General features: G+C 39.9%; 1 protein-coding gene across 2 annotated transcripts in view; it reads left to right on the top strand.

Moving 5' to 3' along the window:
* Nucleotides 1-14734, top strand: part of CNTNAP5 (contactin associated protein like 5) — an 898651-nt gene that overhangs the window by 615948 nt on the left and 267969 nt on the right. For both annotated transcript variants that reach the window (XM_029226145.1, XM_029226146.1), the window contains exon 12: nt 8776-8895. In XM_029226145.1, the coding sequence (XP_029081978.1) occupies nt 8776-8895 (120 nt within the window). The remainder of the gene's footprint in view (nt 1-8775; nt 8896-14734) is intronic.

Below are 14734 nucleotides of genomic sequence, written 5' to 3' on the forward strand. Positions count from 1 at the left end.
ATTCATGTATTCCACAGATGCAGGGTACATCAAGTTGATTGTGGAGCTTTAATCCGCTGCTCCTGAGGCTGCTGGTAGAGATTTCCCTTTCTCTTCTTTGTTCTCACAGCTCCCAGGGGCTCAGCTTTGGATTTGGCCCCGCCTCTGTGTGTAGGTCGCCTGAGGGCGTCTGTTCCTCGCTCAGACAGGACAGGGTTAGAGGAGCAGCTGGGTCAGGGGCTCTGGCTCATTCAGGCAGGGGGAGGGAGGGGTACAGAGTGTGGGGCAAGCCTGTGGCGGCAGAGGCTGGCGTGACATTGCACCAGCCTGAGGCGCGCTCTGCGTTCTCCCAGGGAAGTTGTCCCTGGATCACGTGACCCTGGCAGTGGCGGGCTGCACAGGCTCCCGGGAGGGGCAGTGTGGATAGTGACCTGTGCTTGCACACAGGCTTCTTGGTGGTGGCAGCAGCAACCTTAGCATCTCATGCCCATCTCTGGGGTCTGTGTTGATAGCCGCGGCTCGCACCCGTCTCGTCTCTGGAGCTCCTTTAAGCAGCACTGTTAATCCTCTCTCCTGGTGCACCAGGAAACAAAGAGGGAAGAAAAAGTCTCTTGCCTCTTCAGCAGCTCCAGACCTTTTCCTGGACTCCCTCCCTTCTAGCCGTGGCGCACTAACCGCTTCAGGCTGTGTTCACACCGCCAACCCCAGTCCTCTCCCTGCGCTCCTACTGAAGCCCGAGCCTCAGCTCGCAGCCCCGCCCGCCCTGGCGGGTGAGCAGACGAGCCTCTCAGGCTGGTGAGTGCTGGTCGGCATTAATCCTCTGTGCGGGAATCTCCCCACTTTGCCCTCCGCACCCCTGTTGCTGCACTCTCCTCCATGGCTCTGAAGCTTCCCCCCTCTGCCACCCGCAGTTTCTGCCCGCAAAGGGGCTTCTAGTGTGTGGAAACCTTTCCTCCACAGCTCCCTCCCACTGGTGCAGGTCCCGTCCCTATTCTTTTGTCTCTGTTTATTCTTTTTTCTTTTACCCTACCCAGGTACATGGGGAGTTTCTTGCCTTTTGGGATGTCTTAGGTCTTCTGCCAGCATTCAGTAGGTGTTCTGTAGGAACAGTTCCACCTGTAGTTGTGTTTCTGATGTATTTATGGGGAGGAAGGTGATCTCCACCTCTTACTCTTCCGCCGTCTTGAAACTCTCCTTTATTTATTTTTTAATACAAGTAAATTCATCTGTATTTTCTTTTATTGCTTCTGGATTTTGAATCATTAGTTAGTTAAGTTTTTGCTGCTTCCAGGTTATAAAGAAATTCTTTCTTATTTCAAATATGTACATATTTGATTTTTTGGTATTTAAATCCCTTGTTTGGAATTTGGTCCTGATCTGCGGTATGAGGTGTGGATCTGATTTTATCTTTTACTATGTGGCTTCCCAGTTTTCCCAGCACCAATTATTAAAAAGTCACTTTTTTCCCTATTGATTTGAGCTGCTTCCTTTATCATATACTAAATTTCCCTGTGCACCTGGATGTCTTGGATTTTCTGTTCTGGCCATTGTTCTCTTGATCCATGCATCCATTTATCCATCCATTCATCCACATTAGATATAGATACAGTAAAGCTGGCCTCACCAGCTCTTCTTTTTCTGTGTTTTCCTTGCTCAGTTGACTAGCTTGTTCGTTCTTCCAAATGAGCTTTATAATCAATTTGTGTAGCACAAACAAACAAAACAAGCAGACAAACTAAACACCTAATGGTCTCTTGGTTAACACTTTGTTAAATATATACATTAACTATGGGAGAAATGTTATCTTAAGAGGATGTTCAGGTTTATTTGTGTGTTTAGGCATATGTTATAGTTTTCTTATTTTGCTGTTGAATGTTTCACATAAAATTTACACTTGGGGATCTTCCTTCCTTTCTTCCTTCCTGCCTGCCTTCCTTCCTTCTTCCCTTCCCTTCTTCTTTTGTTTCTTCTTCCTGTCTTCCTTCATTCTTTCTTTCTTCTTTCCCTTTGATGTTGTAAAGGAGGGTTCACTATCAATATTTTCTAACTAATTTTGCCTGTAATAGAGGAAAGCTATTGATTTCCATATGTTAATCTTATCGCTTACAACTTTTGTTTTTAGTTATTTTACACTGATTATTTTAGTATTTTTAGATATGTAATCTGATTATCCATGAAAGGAGTATAGCTTCTTCCTTTCTAATTTGTATGCCTCCCGTTGTTTTTTCTCTTCTAATTTCGATGACTGAAACTCTAACACAATGTGAAATATTAGTAGAGATCATGAAGATGCTTGTTTTTGTTCTTTTTCTGACCTGAGTGGGAAATTCTAGTGTTTTCACGTTAGTTATCTTTTAAATGAGTGGAGAGATCATATCATTTTTCTCCTCAGCCCTATTATGATGACTATATATAGAATACATTTTCTAATATTGAACCACGCCTGCATTTTTGGATTAAGCCCCCAAAATGGTCATAATTTCCTTTCTAAATATGCTGTCGTGTACTGTTTGCCAATATTTTTGTAATTTTAAAATTTATATTCATAAGTGAGGCTGTAATTTTTCTTTTTGTATGGTCTGTCAGGTTTGGGGATCACCTTTAGACTTACTTCATATAACACATTTGGAAGATTTTTGGAGAAAGATAAGTAGCATTAAGGATTATCTGCTCTTTAAAGAATTATCTAAGGAAAAAAATTGGATCCTGCTGTATTTTTTTCTTATGGAGTCTTTAAATATCTTTTCTCTTTCTTTTATAGGAATTGGTCTTTTAAATTTTTCTATCTGTATTGGGATTAATTTTGATGAGTTTAAGAGCCTGAATTACTTGAGATCAGAACCATGTCTCTTTTGTTTACTTTTCTCAGAGGCTAGAGTTAACTGAAAAATCAGTAGTCTTACAATATGTGTGTATAGAGTACTTGTTATATAGTGTGTTAGGCATGCAGTAGAGAAAGAACAATTTAATCAACAAGTAGCATGCTTGTACTTCCTGGAAGTGTTGATGAATTGAACATATGAATTTACTTTCACTTCCTCCTAACACTTCACATAAACAATAGTAATTGATTTTTTTTAATGGTCCTGTCAGTCAGCAGCTGATCCACCTTGCCCCTTACTACTTCCCAACCTTCAACTTTAATAGTGAGGTGATCATAAGAGATGTAAGGTGCACCTGGCCAGGAGTTAGGGAAGCTAAAGGAGGAGATAGCCCATCTGGAATACCAGCTGGCTTGGCTGCCCCACATTTGCAACTGAAGTCAGAAGATAAGCAGCAATGTGTGTCATCTGCAACAGTATCTCATGCCCTGCATCGACCTCACAGGCGTAAAATGAATGTGTGTGGTGTCACTTCCACCTTCCAAATCTCATGTAACATATCCCTCTAAATCACAGACTCTAGCAAGACCAAGGGAGAAGCCCTACAGACATTAACATGAGGGTTTCCCACAGAGTTGTCCAGCCACTTAATCCTACAATAAAGCCCATGGAGGGCAGACCACAAATGTTTGCTTAGTGCTGACACTTAGTGCTGACCACTGTTGAATATGAGAGGACCACACAAGATTACCTGACATCCCAGAAAAGAGTCTAACATGCCAGATAAAACAGAGACTAAAATAATCACGAAACAAGTAAACCAACTAAGCACGTGAGCACATAAACACCCACACACCCCTACCTTGGAGGAAATAATGTACACAGAAAGAAGAAATTTTTCTAAAAAACTATATTACAATTAATATTTTCAGAGATTTTAGAGATATATTTCATCAATGAATCAAGAATTGTATGCTGTTAAGAAGAGAGTATTCAGAGGTGGTGGGGGGTGAGGAAGGCCTCCAGGGGATTTAAACCTGGGAATGCCCCAAATGTCCTACAATGGCTTAACTGTTAAACGTGCCGCCAGTGAAGCAGCCAAAACCTGGGAATGACCCAATGTCCTATGATGGGTTAACTGCTAAACAAACTGTGGTATATCCATACCATGGGATGCCACTCAGCAATTAAACAGAAATAAACTATTGGTTCATGAAACAACTCAAGTGGATTTCGAGGGAATTATGCTGTGGGAAGAAGCTAATTTCAAGAGGGAATGTCCAGCATGATGGTGGGGAGATGGCCAAAGGAGACAGCTATGTGCCAGGTTGGAAGCATACCAGTCCAGATTGCCACAGGTCAGAAAGATCCAGAAGATAATTTTTCAAAGAAGTTGAAATCCATAGAATACCTGAAATGTCCAAATATTTTAAAAATAATAATAATTATTAGAGGCGTTTTCAAACATACACAAAAAGATAGAATAGTATAATTGTCCCCAATGTACCCTCCCCTGTTTCAGTATTTATCAGTAGGCTACCATTTTTGTTTCCACTATGTCCCTCTTTGTTTTCGATGAAGTATTGTAACAAACAGATTGTGGACATAATCATTTTACTACAAATCCCTAAGTATGTATCTCTGACAAAGATGAACGTTTTATCTTTTAGAACATAACCACACTACCATTATCATAGCCAAGCAAAATTTTAAAAATACTTAAAGATACCAAATCTGATTTAAATTTTTCTGGTTCTCTTAATTTTGTCTTTGCTTTGTTGGAATCAGGATCTTGACAAGGTCCATACACAGTGTTTGACTGATATGTTTCCTGCATTTCTATCCCCCTTTTTGCCATTTATTTGTTGAAGAGACTGAGTCAGATGTTCCCAGAATCTGAATTTAACTGATTGTGTTTTTATAATGTTGAGTGTGTTTCTTTACCTCTTACTGTGAGTTAGTGTTTAAATCTCAGGGCTTGATTAGATTCAACTTCAAATTTTTGGCAAGAATGTATCTTAGGTGGTGCTGTGTATTTCTTATTACCTCACGTTGCAGGCATCTTGATAATCACTTTTGGGTGTGTTGAGATTGATCGGTGAGTTTGGGTATTGTTAATTTAATCCACCCACTAAAAAAGGACCCCCTCAACTTTTCATCTAATGATTTAGCAATCCTTGATAATTATTTTCGAATCCTTTATTTCATTGGTCTTTATTTCATTCTGCTGAGGGCAGAATCATGAAATGATTGTTGTCTTAAGTCAGTTCTGGAGTGGTCTGGAACGTGGCAATGCATAACTGATAACGCAGGTACTAGAGATGAAACAAGATTACCAAATAGTGGTTATTGTTGAAGCTAGTTGTGATATCAGGTTTATTTTATTACTCTCTGTGCTCTTTGCACATATTTGGATTTTTTGTGATAAAAAGTTAAGAAGAAAATACTGAATTTAAATATCACTTGAAATAATTTGTAGTTAAATTCATTTAGTTTCCTTTCCATATTTATGAATTGCACCTTTTCTTCTAGTATACTTAATTTTGTTTTTTTGTTTTTAAAAATATTTATATTGATTCAAAGTTAAAAATATGGCATATTCAGAAAGGCCTAGTTTCTGTCCCTGTCCCCTTTCTCCCATTCTTTCTCTCTTCATAGGTATCCATTTAAATTAGTTTTCACCTGAATATTTTGGAAGGCATTTTAGAGAGTTGTTAGTGAATTTGTAGTTAAATTTGTGATATATACCTAGAAAATAAGGCAAATGAGAAGAAAAGTAAGACAGTTATTAATTTCTAGAAAAATGAAATTGTGTTCAGGAAAGGAAACAACCACATTCGTGAATAGCATGCTTTCTGTTGTATTAGCATAAACAGTAATGATTGATCTAACTAAAATTGTGATCCTATTATATTGGCAGTATGTGGAAACCGAAAGTTCTTTGTATGTGGGGAGAGGTGATGAAAAAAGCTAAATTCTCATCTTTCCTATTGGTAAGTGAATAGATGACCTATAAATATGGAAAATCAAGAAGTAGCAGTATAGACACACAATTTAGAGATACAATAGTCAATACCAAAAGAATAAGCTAAGAAATAAATGTCATCATCTCTGCACAGAAGGGAGGTAAGGCCTATTGGTTTTTCTTAACAAGTCTTGTGATTCATGAAAAAAAAATAAGTAAGCAAAACATTGACAAAAAATAAGAAGTGACATAGCATGAAACAATTTAACATTAATAATAATAGTTTATATTTGTCAAGCACTTCCTACGTGCCAAGTACTATGCTAAGTGTTGAACGTGGATTATCTCTGAATCCTTACTTCAGTTGTATTAGATAGACTCTTTTTTTATGCCTATAACCGCATGAGAGAATTAATGCTTTGAGAGTATATTAGCTCTTTACTGCTGCATGATGAATTACAGCAAAAGTTATCCTCTGGAAACAACAGACGTTATTACTTCATAGTTTCTGTGGGTCCTTGAGCAACTTGGCTGGGTAGTTCTGGCCCAGTCTTTTGGGGCTGCCTTCAAGGTGTCAGCCAGGGCTACTGTCACTTCAGTTAAAACTCTGGAGAGAAGCTTCCAGGCTCATGCTGTGGACCTCTTCAAAGGGTTACCTCAGGACCTAGCAGTCGGTTTCTCTGAAAGCAGGTGCTCCAGAAGAACCCGAGTTGGAAGCCATGTGTCTTTTTACAACCTGGTCTGACAATGACATCATCTTCTGTCAGAAGCAGGTCAGTAAGTCTAGACCACACTCAAGGGGAGAGCGTGAATTCCAAGAGATGCTGATGAGTTATCTTAAAGGTTGCCAGGTGTGTTATCAGATGTGTGACACACACCTTGGTGTGTTATCAGGTTTAGGCCAGGTTTAAGCTATATGTTATGCTCAATATGCAGGGTGCAAACTGACCCTCCCATGGACCCACAGCTTCAGAAATGGTGTATGACTGCAAGGGAGAATTACATGAGTACAAGGATCACCTTGAATTTACTCTAATTTATACAAAGTCAAAGCCTCTCAAGCTTTAGAACTTTATTTGTAATGAATTATTTGAAGCACCCCTCACACTTGATCATGTCAAACTACAGCTTCGTATTCCTGGGCTGGGACATTAGTCACAGGGGCATGGTAGTTAAGGTGAGGAGTTAGTGCTCTATCTTTAAAACTGTTAGGAGCCACTGAAGTGTTTTCAACACAGGAGGATGACATAATATTGGACGTGTACCTGCTGCTCTGAGCTACATTATTTTGTCTTAAGCATCAGACAACATTCTACTTTCTCATGTGTGAAGCAGCAGATCCTCCTTTCCACCCTACCAAATTCATTCATGTGGGTGTAATGAGATTTATAAATTTCTTTTACCTTCAGACTGTTCAAAGTATCCCATCTCAGGACAGCTGTGTCTGCCTCTCTCTGAGCACATAAAGATCTTTATGGCTGTAACCAGGCTACGAGCTTTCTAAGGCACAGACTCATTGCCACATCCTTGGTCTGTTGTTCGGTGGCCACCACACTGTTGACACATATGAGGAACTCAGTAAATGCTTGTTAAGTCAAAATGGACTAAACTTGATTGGGCACCTACTATATGATAGTTATTGTGCTGAGTTCTGGGTATATAGAAATAAGACCGTGTCATTTTACTTTATAAATGAAAAGTCATGACTGTATATTCAGTTTTACATTCATTAATCAAACATTTTGTTACTGAGGTATAGTTAATGTACAATGTTGTGTTAGTTTCAAGTGTACAAAAAAGGGATTCAGATATACGTATATATATATATATATATATATTATTTTTCAGATTTTTTTCCCTTATAGATTATTACAAAATATTGAGTATAGTTCCCTGTGCTCTCCAGTAGGTCCTTGTTGGTTATCTATTTTATATTTAGGAGTGTGTACATATTAATCCCAAACTCCTAATTCATCCCTCCACCTCACCCTTTCCCCTTTGGTAACCATAAATCTGTTTTCTCTGTCTGTGAGTCTGTTTCTGTTTTGCAAATAAGTTCATTTGTACATTTTTTTAGGTTCCATATATAAGTGATATCATATGATATTTGTCTTTCTCTATCTGGCTTACCTCGCCTAGTATGATAATCTCTAGGTCCATCCATGGTGCTGCAAATGGCATTATTTCATTCTTTTTAATGGCTGAGTAATATTCCATTGTGTATATATATGTATATATATATATATATATATATATATACAACATCTTCTTTATCCATTCCTCTGTTGATGGACATTTATGTTGCTTCCATGACCTGGCTATTGTAAACAGCACTGCAATGAACATTGGGGTGCATGTATCTTTTTGAATTAGAGTTTTCTCCAGATATATGCCCAGGAGTGGGATTGCTGGATCATATGGTAGCTCTATTTTTAGTTTTTTAAGGCACCTCCATACTGTTCACCTTAGTGACTGCGCCAATTTACATTCCCACCAACAGTTTAATAAGAGGGTTCCTTTTTCTCCACTCCCTCTCCAGCATTTATTATTTGTACATTTTTAACTTTTGATCTCCCACTGTGAGTGTGGCATTCTGCTAGATGCTGGAACACAGCCTCAAACTACACACTGCCACCACTCTTAAAGATTCTGTAACTATTGCAGGAGACAGAACAGTGTATGATGCCCTAGCTTCACAGCTGTGCAAGTGTAGGGGAAGGACAGACACATCAGCATAGGGAAGGGCTGTTTAAGAGGGAAGGGGAGACATTTTGGAGGATGTAAACTCGGAGTTGTTTAGAAGAATGAACATTAGGATGAATGGAGGATGCAAGCCCATCAAACATTGGGGCACTAGTTTGTTAAGGCTTGGGGAGAAAGTTGAGGTTATAGGAGAAAGGAAAGAAATCACAATTGAAAGTAAATATAATAAGTAGGAGTTACTGATCCTCCAAAGGGATATGCAGAGCCAAGCCAAATTTCTTCTCTGCTGCCTTTGTGTCTTTCCAGCCCTCTATGAGCAATCCTGCGAGGTGTACAGGCACCACGGCAACACAGCTGGTTTCTTCTACATCGACTCAGATGGCAGTGGGACCCTGGGACCTTTCCAAGTGTACTGCAACATCACAGGTAAGGGTGCGGAATTCCTACTCACGCTTCATGTCACTACGTGATGCAAAGGGAAATCCACTGGAAGGGGACACTTGTATAAATAAAAATTTAAAGGACCAACTTCAGGGGGGAAATGGTATTTAGGTAAATAATAGGATTTAGCAGCTAGGTTATTTTCATGAGAGAAGAAAACCTGTTAATGGTCTTGACAAGGTTCCACTGAACCAAGAATTAAATATCAAGCATTTTCTGCAGGGCTGAACAAGGTCATGTCTCTCTTAAAACGCAAAAACAGAAAGAGAAGGAAAATAACCCAACAGACAAAAAAACAAAAGTTAAAATCAATAGAAAGCCCTGATTCAGGAAGTGGGAAAGCTTGATTCGGGTCTGACTCTGAGGACCGTGTGACTCCGAGGGTCACTGTGAGCTTCAATTCTGCATCAGTGAAATGGAAATAGTAGTTCCTGCCTCTTAGAGTTGTGAGGATGAAACAAAATCATCTGTATTGCTGTAACTAGCCAGGGTAGTTATCCCGCAGATGCCTAACCAAAACACTGAGCTATTTCTATTTTCCCTGGCAATCTCATAATATCTTGCCCCTTTTTTCTAAAGTGCCTACGAACGTATTAAGAACCAATTATTACATGGGTTTAGAAGCAGCATGTGATCACTAATTTATTCTTAAAAAAATAATTCCACACCCCAAACCTGATGTAATATTTATTTAAAAATATAGCAATGCAAGCACTCCCTCTGTTTAGAATGTCAGTTGGCACATACACATTTTTTTTTTGTTTGTTTGTTTTGAGCACTGGCCTTCGGAGACACCAGCAGAATCATGTAATGAAGAAGAAAAGTAGGAACCTATTAAGGCTCTGTGAGTCCTCAGGCCCCAGACTTCGCTGCAACAGGGTGACCACATCTGTGGAGGTCTGTCTATAGTCAGACATTGTCCTGGCCACACAGGATATGCAGAGAAATAAGGCATAGTCATTGTCATTCATGAGGCAGTAAAATCAGGGAAAATAGCATGCAGTATCACAGGTAGAAATGCAAGCAAGCCATTGCCAAAATGGTGATTGAGGACATTTAGCAGTAATTTGCCCATCTGAATACAAAAGGCCACAGGTTTTCTTCAGAAAATGCTAGTTACATGGAATTGGATGCCATTTCATTTCATTTCCATCATACTTCATCTCTTCAAGATGTATGCTAGCTGCTTCTCAATGGCCCTATAACATAATTAGAAATCGCGTTACTGTTTTCTTTTCATGGTTGTGCCAGCCTATAATGTTCAACAACCTGGTCAAGAAGTAGGCTTCTCCGTGGATCTTGGTTATTTTCAAAATTAATTAACATATGGCTCTCTGGGGAATCATGCTAAAAATAGACTTTGCAGACCCAGAAATTCTAAATTCAGTAAGTGTACTTCTATTGAGCTTTCCAAATGATTCTGATGCAGTTTGTCCCCAGTCCACAATTTACAAAAGAAGGAGAAAGTGTTTTGCTTGCAGAACAAGGCAAAGGAGATCAGTGCCTGCTGAGTGATGGGTGTGACAAATAATAAGAGGATTTGTGGTAATGGCATCAATGACTCAGCTCCTACCATCTTTGGGAACTGAACTGAGAGTTTACAAATATCATCTCTTTAATCCTTGGCAACAAAAATATGAGGTGGATATTTTTAACTCTACCTTACATAGAAGGAAAGAGCACATGAGAATTTCATGACTTGCTTGAGATAATAAATCCTGGGACTAATAGTCAAGACTCAGGAAGCAAACAAGACCTTCTGGTGCAGCAATAATCTATATCACTAAAGCATTAATTGGATACTTTGTATTGCTTATGTTTTGCTTGAAGCCATGCTTTTATTTTTGTTATAAAAATAATCAATGCTAATTATGGAAACTTTAAGGAAAAGAAGAAAAGTCTGAAGAAATGTTAGTCACCTACAAACCGCAATCCAGGGATTGCTATTTGATTGTTAGAATTTCCTTGGGACTTTTTGCTATGAATGCATATGTGTGTTTTTCTATGAATGTATAGGTTCTTAAATGTATATTTTTACACCATGCATTTAAGACACAAGCATAGACATCCTATTTTCATTAAAATATATAGTTTGAAATTAAAATACATACATTAAATATAGCTTGACAAATTTAACTCTCCAAAATAATGTAAGTAGAATGACACTGATTCATAGATCTCATTTACATGAAATGCTCTGCCTCTCTTTGGAAAGACTTCTCTTGGGATTTATGTTTGATATTTTGTCCAGGAATGGCTAAAGATGAATGTTTATGTATATTAAATGTTGCCATTTTGCTGATGTGATGCTGAAGGCATCAGGACCTCTGAGTTATGTCCCAAAATTGATAGGGTGCATTGTGCACGACTGGGGATTTCTTTGAAATATGCTTTTCTGGTCACATGCAATTGCAAACTATATAGGTGTTTGGTTTTGTTTTTGTTTTCCTAAAATACCTGTAAAAGTAAAAGCAAACTTCTGTGTAGGCGAATTATATCCATATTTAGCTGAAAAACATTTTTAATGCCTAAATATAACGATAATGAAATATGTAATTTTTTATTTGTCAGTATTAACTGTTCTTAAAGGTGAGTGACTTACTTACGACACTAGGAAAAGTGTGACAAAGTGGTCCAGGGAAGAGAGGAAGGGGGAGGGAGAGGAGGAGGGAGGGAGGAGAAGGGGGAACGGAAGGAGGGAGGAAATGGCCAGAGAAGACTTGCTGTGTGTTTAACTCCGGTTTCTAAGAGCACAAAGCCACTGGTCTCTGCACTTTACAGAGGTATTCCTGGGGCATAACACAGAGAGTGTAAACCAAGCTGGGACGCAGGGAACCTGGGCTCTCTCTCTTACTGCTCTTTGTGCCAGTTGGCTGGGTGCTCCCAGCCTGGCTGTGCCTCTCAAAAATAAGGATCTGGAGCTAAGTGGGCCCTCAGGCCTCCCTCATTTAGAACTCCCTGAGAGATCATTTGAGGTTCCAAAGAAAAGGAGAAGTTTCCCCTAAGTCTGCAGATACTTGCAAATGGATGTCATGAGGGTAAAGGGCGGGTTTTAGTTGTGGAAAACTGTAAATCTGAATCCCAGCTGCCTCGCATCTCTCTTTACAGTGTACCCTGGGGGTAGTTCCTCATTTCTATAGGTGAGGTGGCACCTTGCCCCTCCCGGGAGATTTAAGTCTGTGCATCTTACCTACAACGGGGTGATCCTGGGGAGATGAGGGCCACGAGTGCTCAGCGAGCAGCTGCCCTCTTTGGTGTAAGGCAGTGTGATCTCTGCATGGGGACAGTAGGACAAATTATAGGAGTAACTTAGGGGGTGATTAGGCTTATAGGTAAAGTGGACTGAATCTAGGCTTCTACAGGTTTCGACAGGGTGCCATAACCCAGGCTGCATTCTGACACTAGGGGGTAGGAGAAAAGGATGAGAAAGATAGAGTTAAGTTTCTTCAGGAATACACACTTGGCCTACTTTTAACATATCTCTAAATGATGTACAATTCATTTCAGCTCAATGTAAATTTGCACATTTCAGGCACCGCACAAACTGCAAAGGGTACACAATCGTGTCTGTCTTAGTCTCTTTGGGCTGGTCTAGCAACATTCCGCAAATTGAGTGGCTTCCAAAACCCCAGGAGTATATTGTCTCACAGTTCTCGAGGGTAGAAGACCAAAATCAAGGTGCCAGCAGGGCCACAACCCCTCTGAAACCTGTAGGGGAGTCTCCTTCCTGGCCTCTCCCTAGCGTCTGGCAGTTTGCTTGACCCGTGGGTGCTCCTGGGCTCCTAGAAGCAGCCCCTCGATCTCTGCATCCCTGGGACTGTCTCCCTGCTTCTGTGTGATTACATCATAGTGACATTTTCCCCTCACATGTCTGTGTGTCTGTTTCCTCTTTTCTTATAAGGACACCAGTCATGTCGGCTTAGGGCCCAACCTAATGGAGTATGACATTATCTTAATTTGATTACGTGTGTGAAGAATCTATTTACCATTAAGGCCTTGCACATTCACAGGTACAGAGTGTTAGGTCTTTAAGCAATCATTTTGGGGGACACAGTTCAACACATAACAGTATTATTTCAGTCTCCTCCACAGGCTAATCATGGAAAAGACACAGCAACAATTAAATTATCTTGACAAGGATAGCGCATGTGTAGTGTGTGTTGAGAACCCACAAGAGGGGCACCTAAACCAGCCACTCGTGGAAGAGCTATCAGGCAGGCAGGAAACGTCGCTAAGAGCTGGATGGAGGGTAGGAACTGGCTAGAAGAAGACACAAAGAAAGGCATTTCCAGGAAGAGCAAATGAATGTCAGGAACAAGGTTCCAGGGTCCCTTGATCCTGCACGTTTGTGGGGACCACCCAACTCACCAGGATGAGTTGCTAGTTTAGAACACTGAAAAATGCATGTACCTGAATGACTAGAAAATAAAAGGATCACAGTGACTTGATTAGGGACAAGCAGAAGTTTCTGAAGATCCATAATCTGAACTATAGTTTCCCAGCAAGGAAATCGGCTATCTTAATTCCAGGGAAAAGAAGATTTGTTTTTCAATTTAATTTAATTTTTACTTTATATTGGAGTGCAATTGATTTACAATGTTGTGTTAATTTCAGGTGTACAACAAAGTGATAAATATACATATCTCCATTCTTTTTCAGATTCTTTTCCCATACAGGTTATTACAGAATGAGTAGAGTTCCCTGTGCTATACAGTAGGACCTCGTTGGTTCTCTATTTTATATATAGTAGTGTGTATACGTTAATCCCAAACTCCAGTTTTTATCAGATCATTCTTGAGCATGCCAGACTATTTAGCTGACCCTGAAGGCAAGATGAGCAACTTTCTGAGTACCAACAACAAGCCACCATCCTCAGGTTATACACGGTCTTTAGCACTGTTCCCCTCTCTGAAGGACTGGATCTGGCTTACATTAGGGACTGTTTACAAAGGGATGAATGTACAAGAAGAAATTATGGGAATATACTGTACTATAGAGCTAGTAACAAAGGAGATGTTCCCACCATCAGGCCCATGGAGGGGAGGGGAGGGCAAAAACACAGTTATTTTCCGTCTTGATGGATACAATGCCGTTTCGTGTATCTAGACCTGTACAGCTATCATCAGGCATTGCAAGAAGTTTGCAAGGACGGTTTAGTCAAATCTTGAAAGCAAAACTTGTTTTCCTTCTCAAAGAGCTCCTAATGCATTTGCAAACCACCTTGCAAGTTTCCATATCTTAACATTCTTGCTATTATGAGGCTCTGTTTCTCACTCCTTTGGCAGCAGGCTCTGGCTTCATTAAAACTCATCAAAGCATGCATAATGGAGTAGGCAGAGAAGCTGCAATTAAAGTCTCTCCAATATTCCTGTACATAAGTATGCAGTGGGATTGCAGGTAATAGATTATCATCCAAGTCACTGACAGAAAGAAAGGAATGTGTCCATTCAGTTTGGTCTAACAGTTCTTGGCCTTGCTTCCCAAAGTTAGAGCAACATCACTGAGTTTACAGTTTTATGTATGGCCTGCACAAGGGTATGCGAGTGTACAGGAAACAAGAGTTACCCATGATATAGGATGAGACCACTTACTTATGGCACATTTATTTCTCCCTGAACTTCTTAGTGCATTGTTAATTTTCTGCAGCTTTATTTTACACCCAAGAGAAGTAGAATTCAATTGTTGGTCCCATGTGCATTTGTAATTAAGTTTTGTCTTGGTATCTCCTATTGGCTGATTTCTACCCCCGAACACTCCACTGCTAACACACACACACACACACACACACACACACACACACACACACACACACACACACACACAC

Source organism: Monodon monoceros, unplaced genomic scaffold, assembly GCF_005190385.1.
Source record: "Monodon monoceros isolate NGI ecotype Baffin Bay Population unplaced genomic scaffold, NGI_Narwhal_1 Super_Scaffold_16, whole genome shotgun sequence".
Lineage (NCBI taxonomy): Eukaryota > Metazoa > Chordata > Mammalia > Artiodactyla > Monodontidae > Monodon > Monodon monoceros.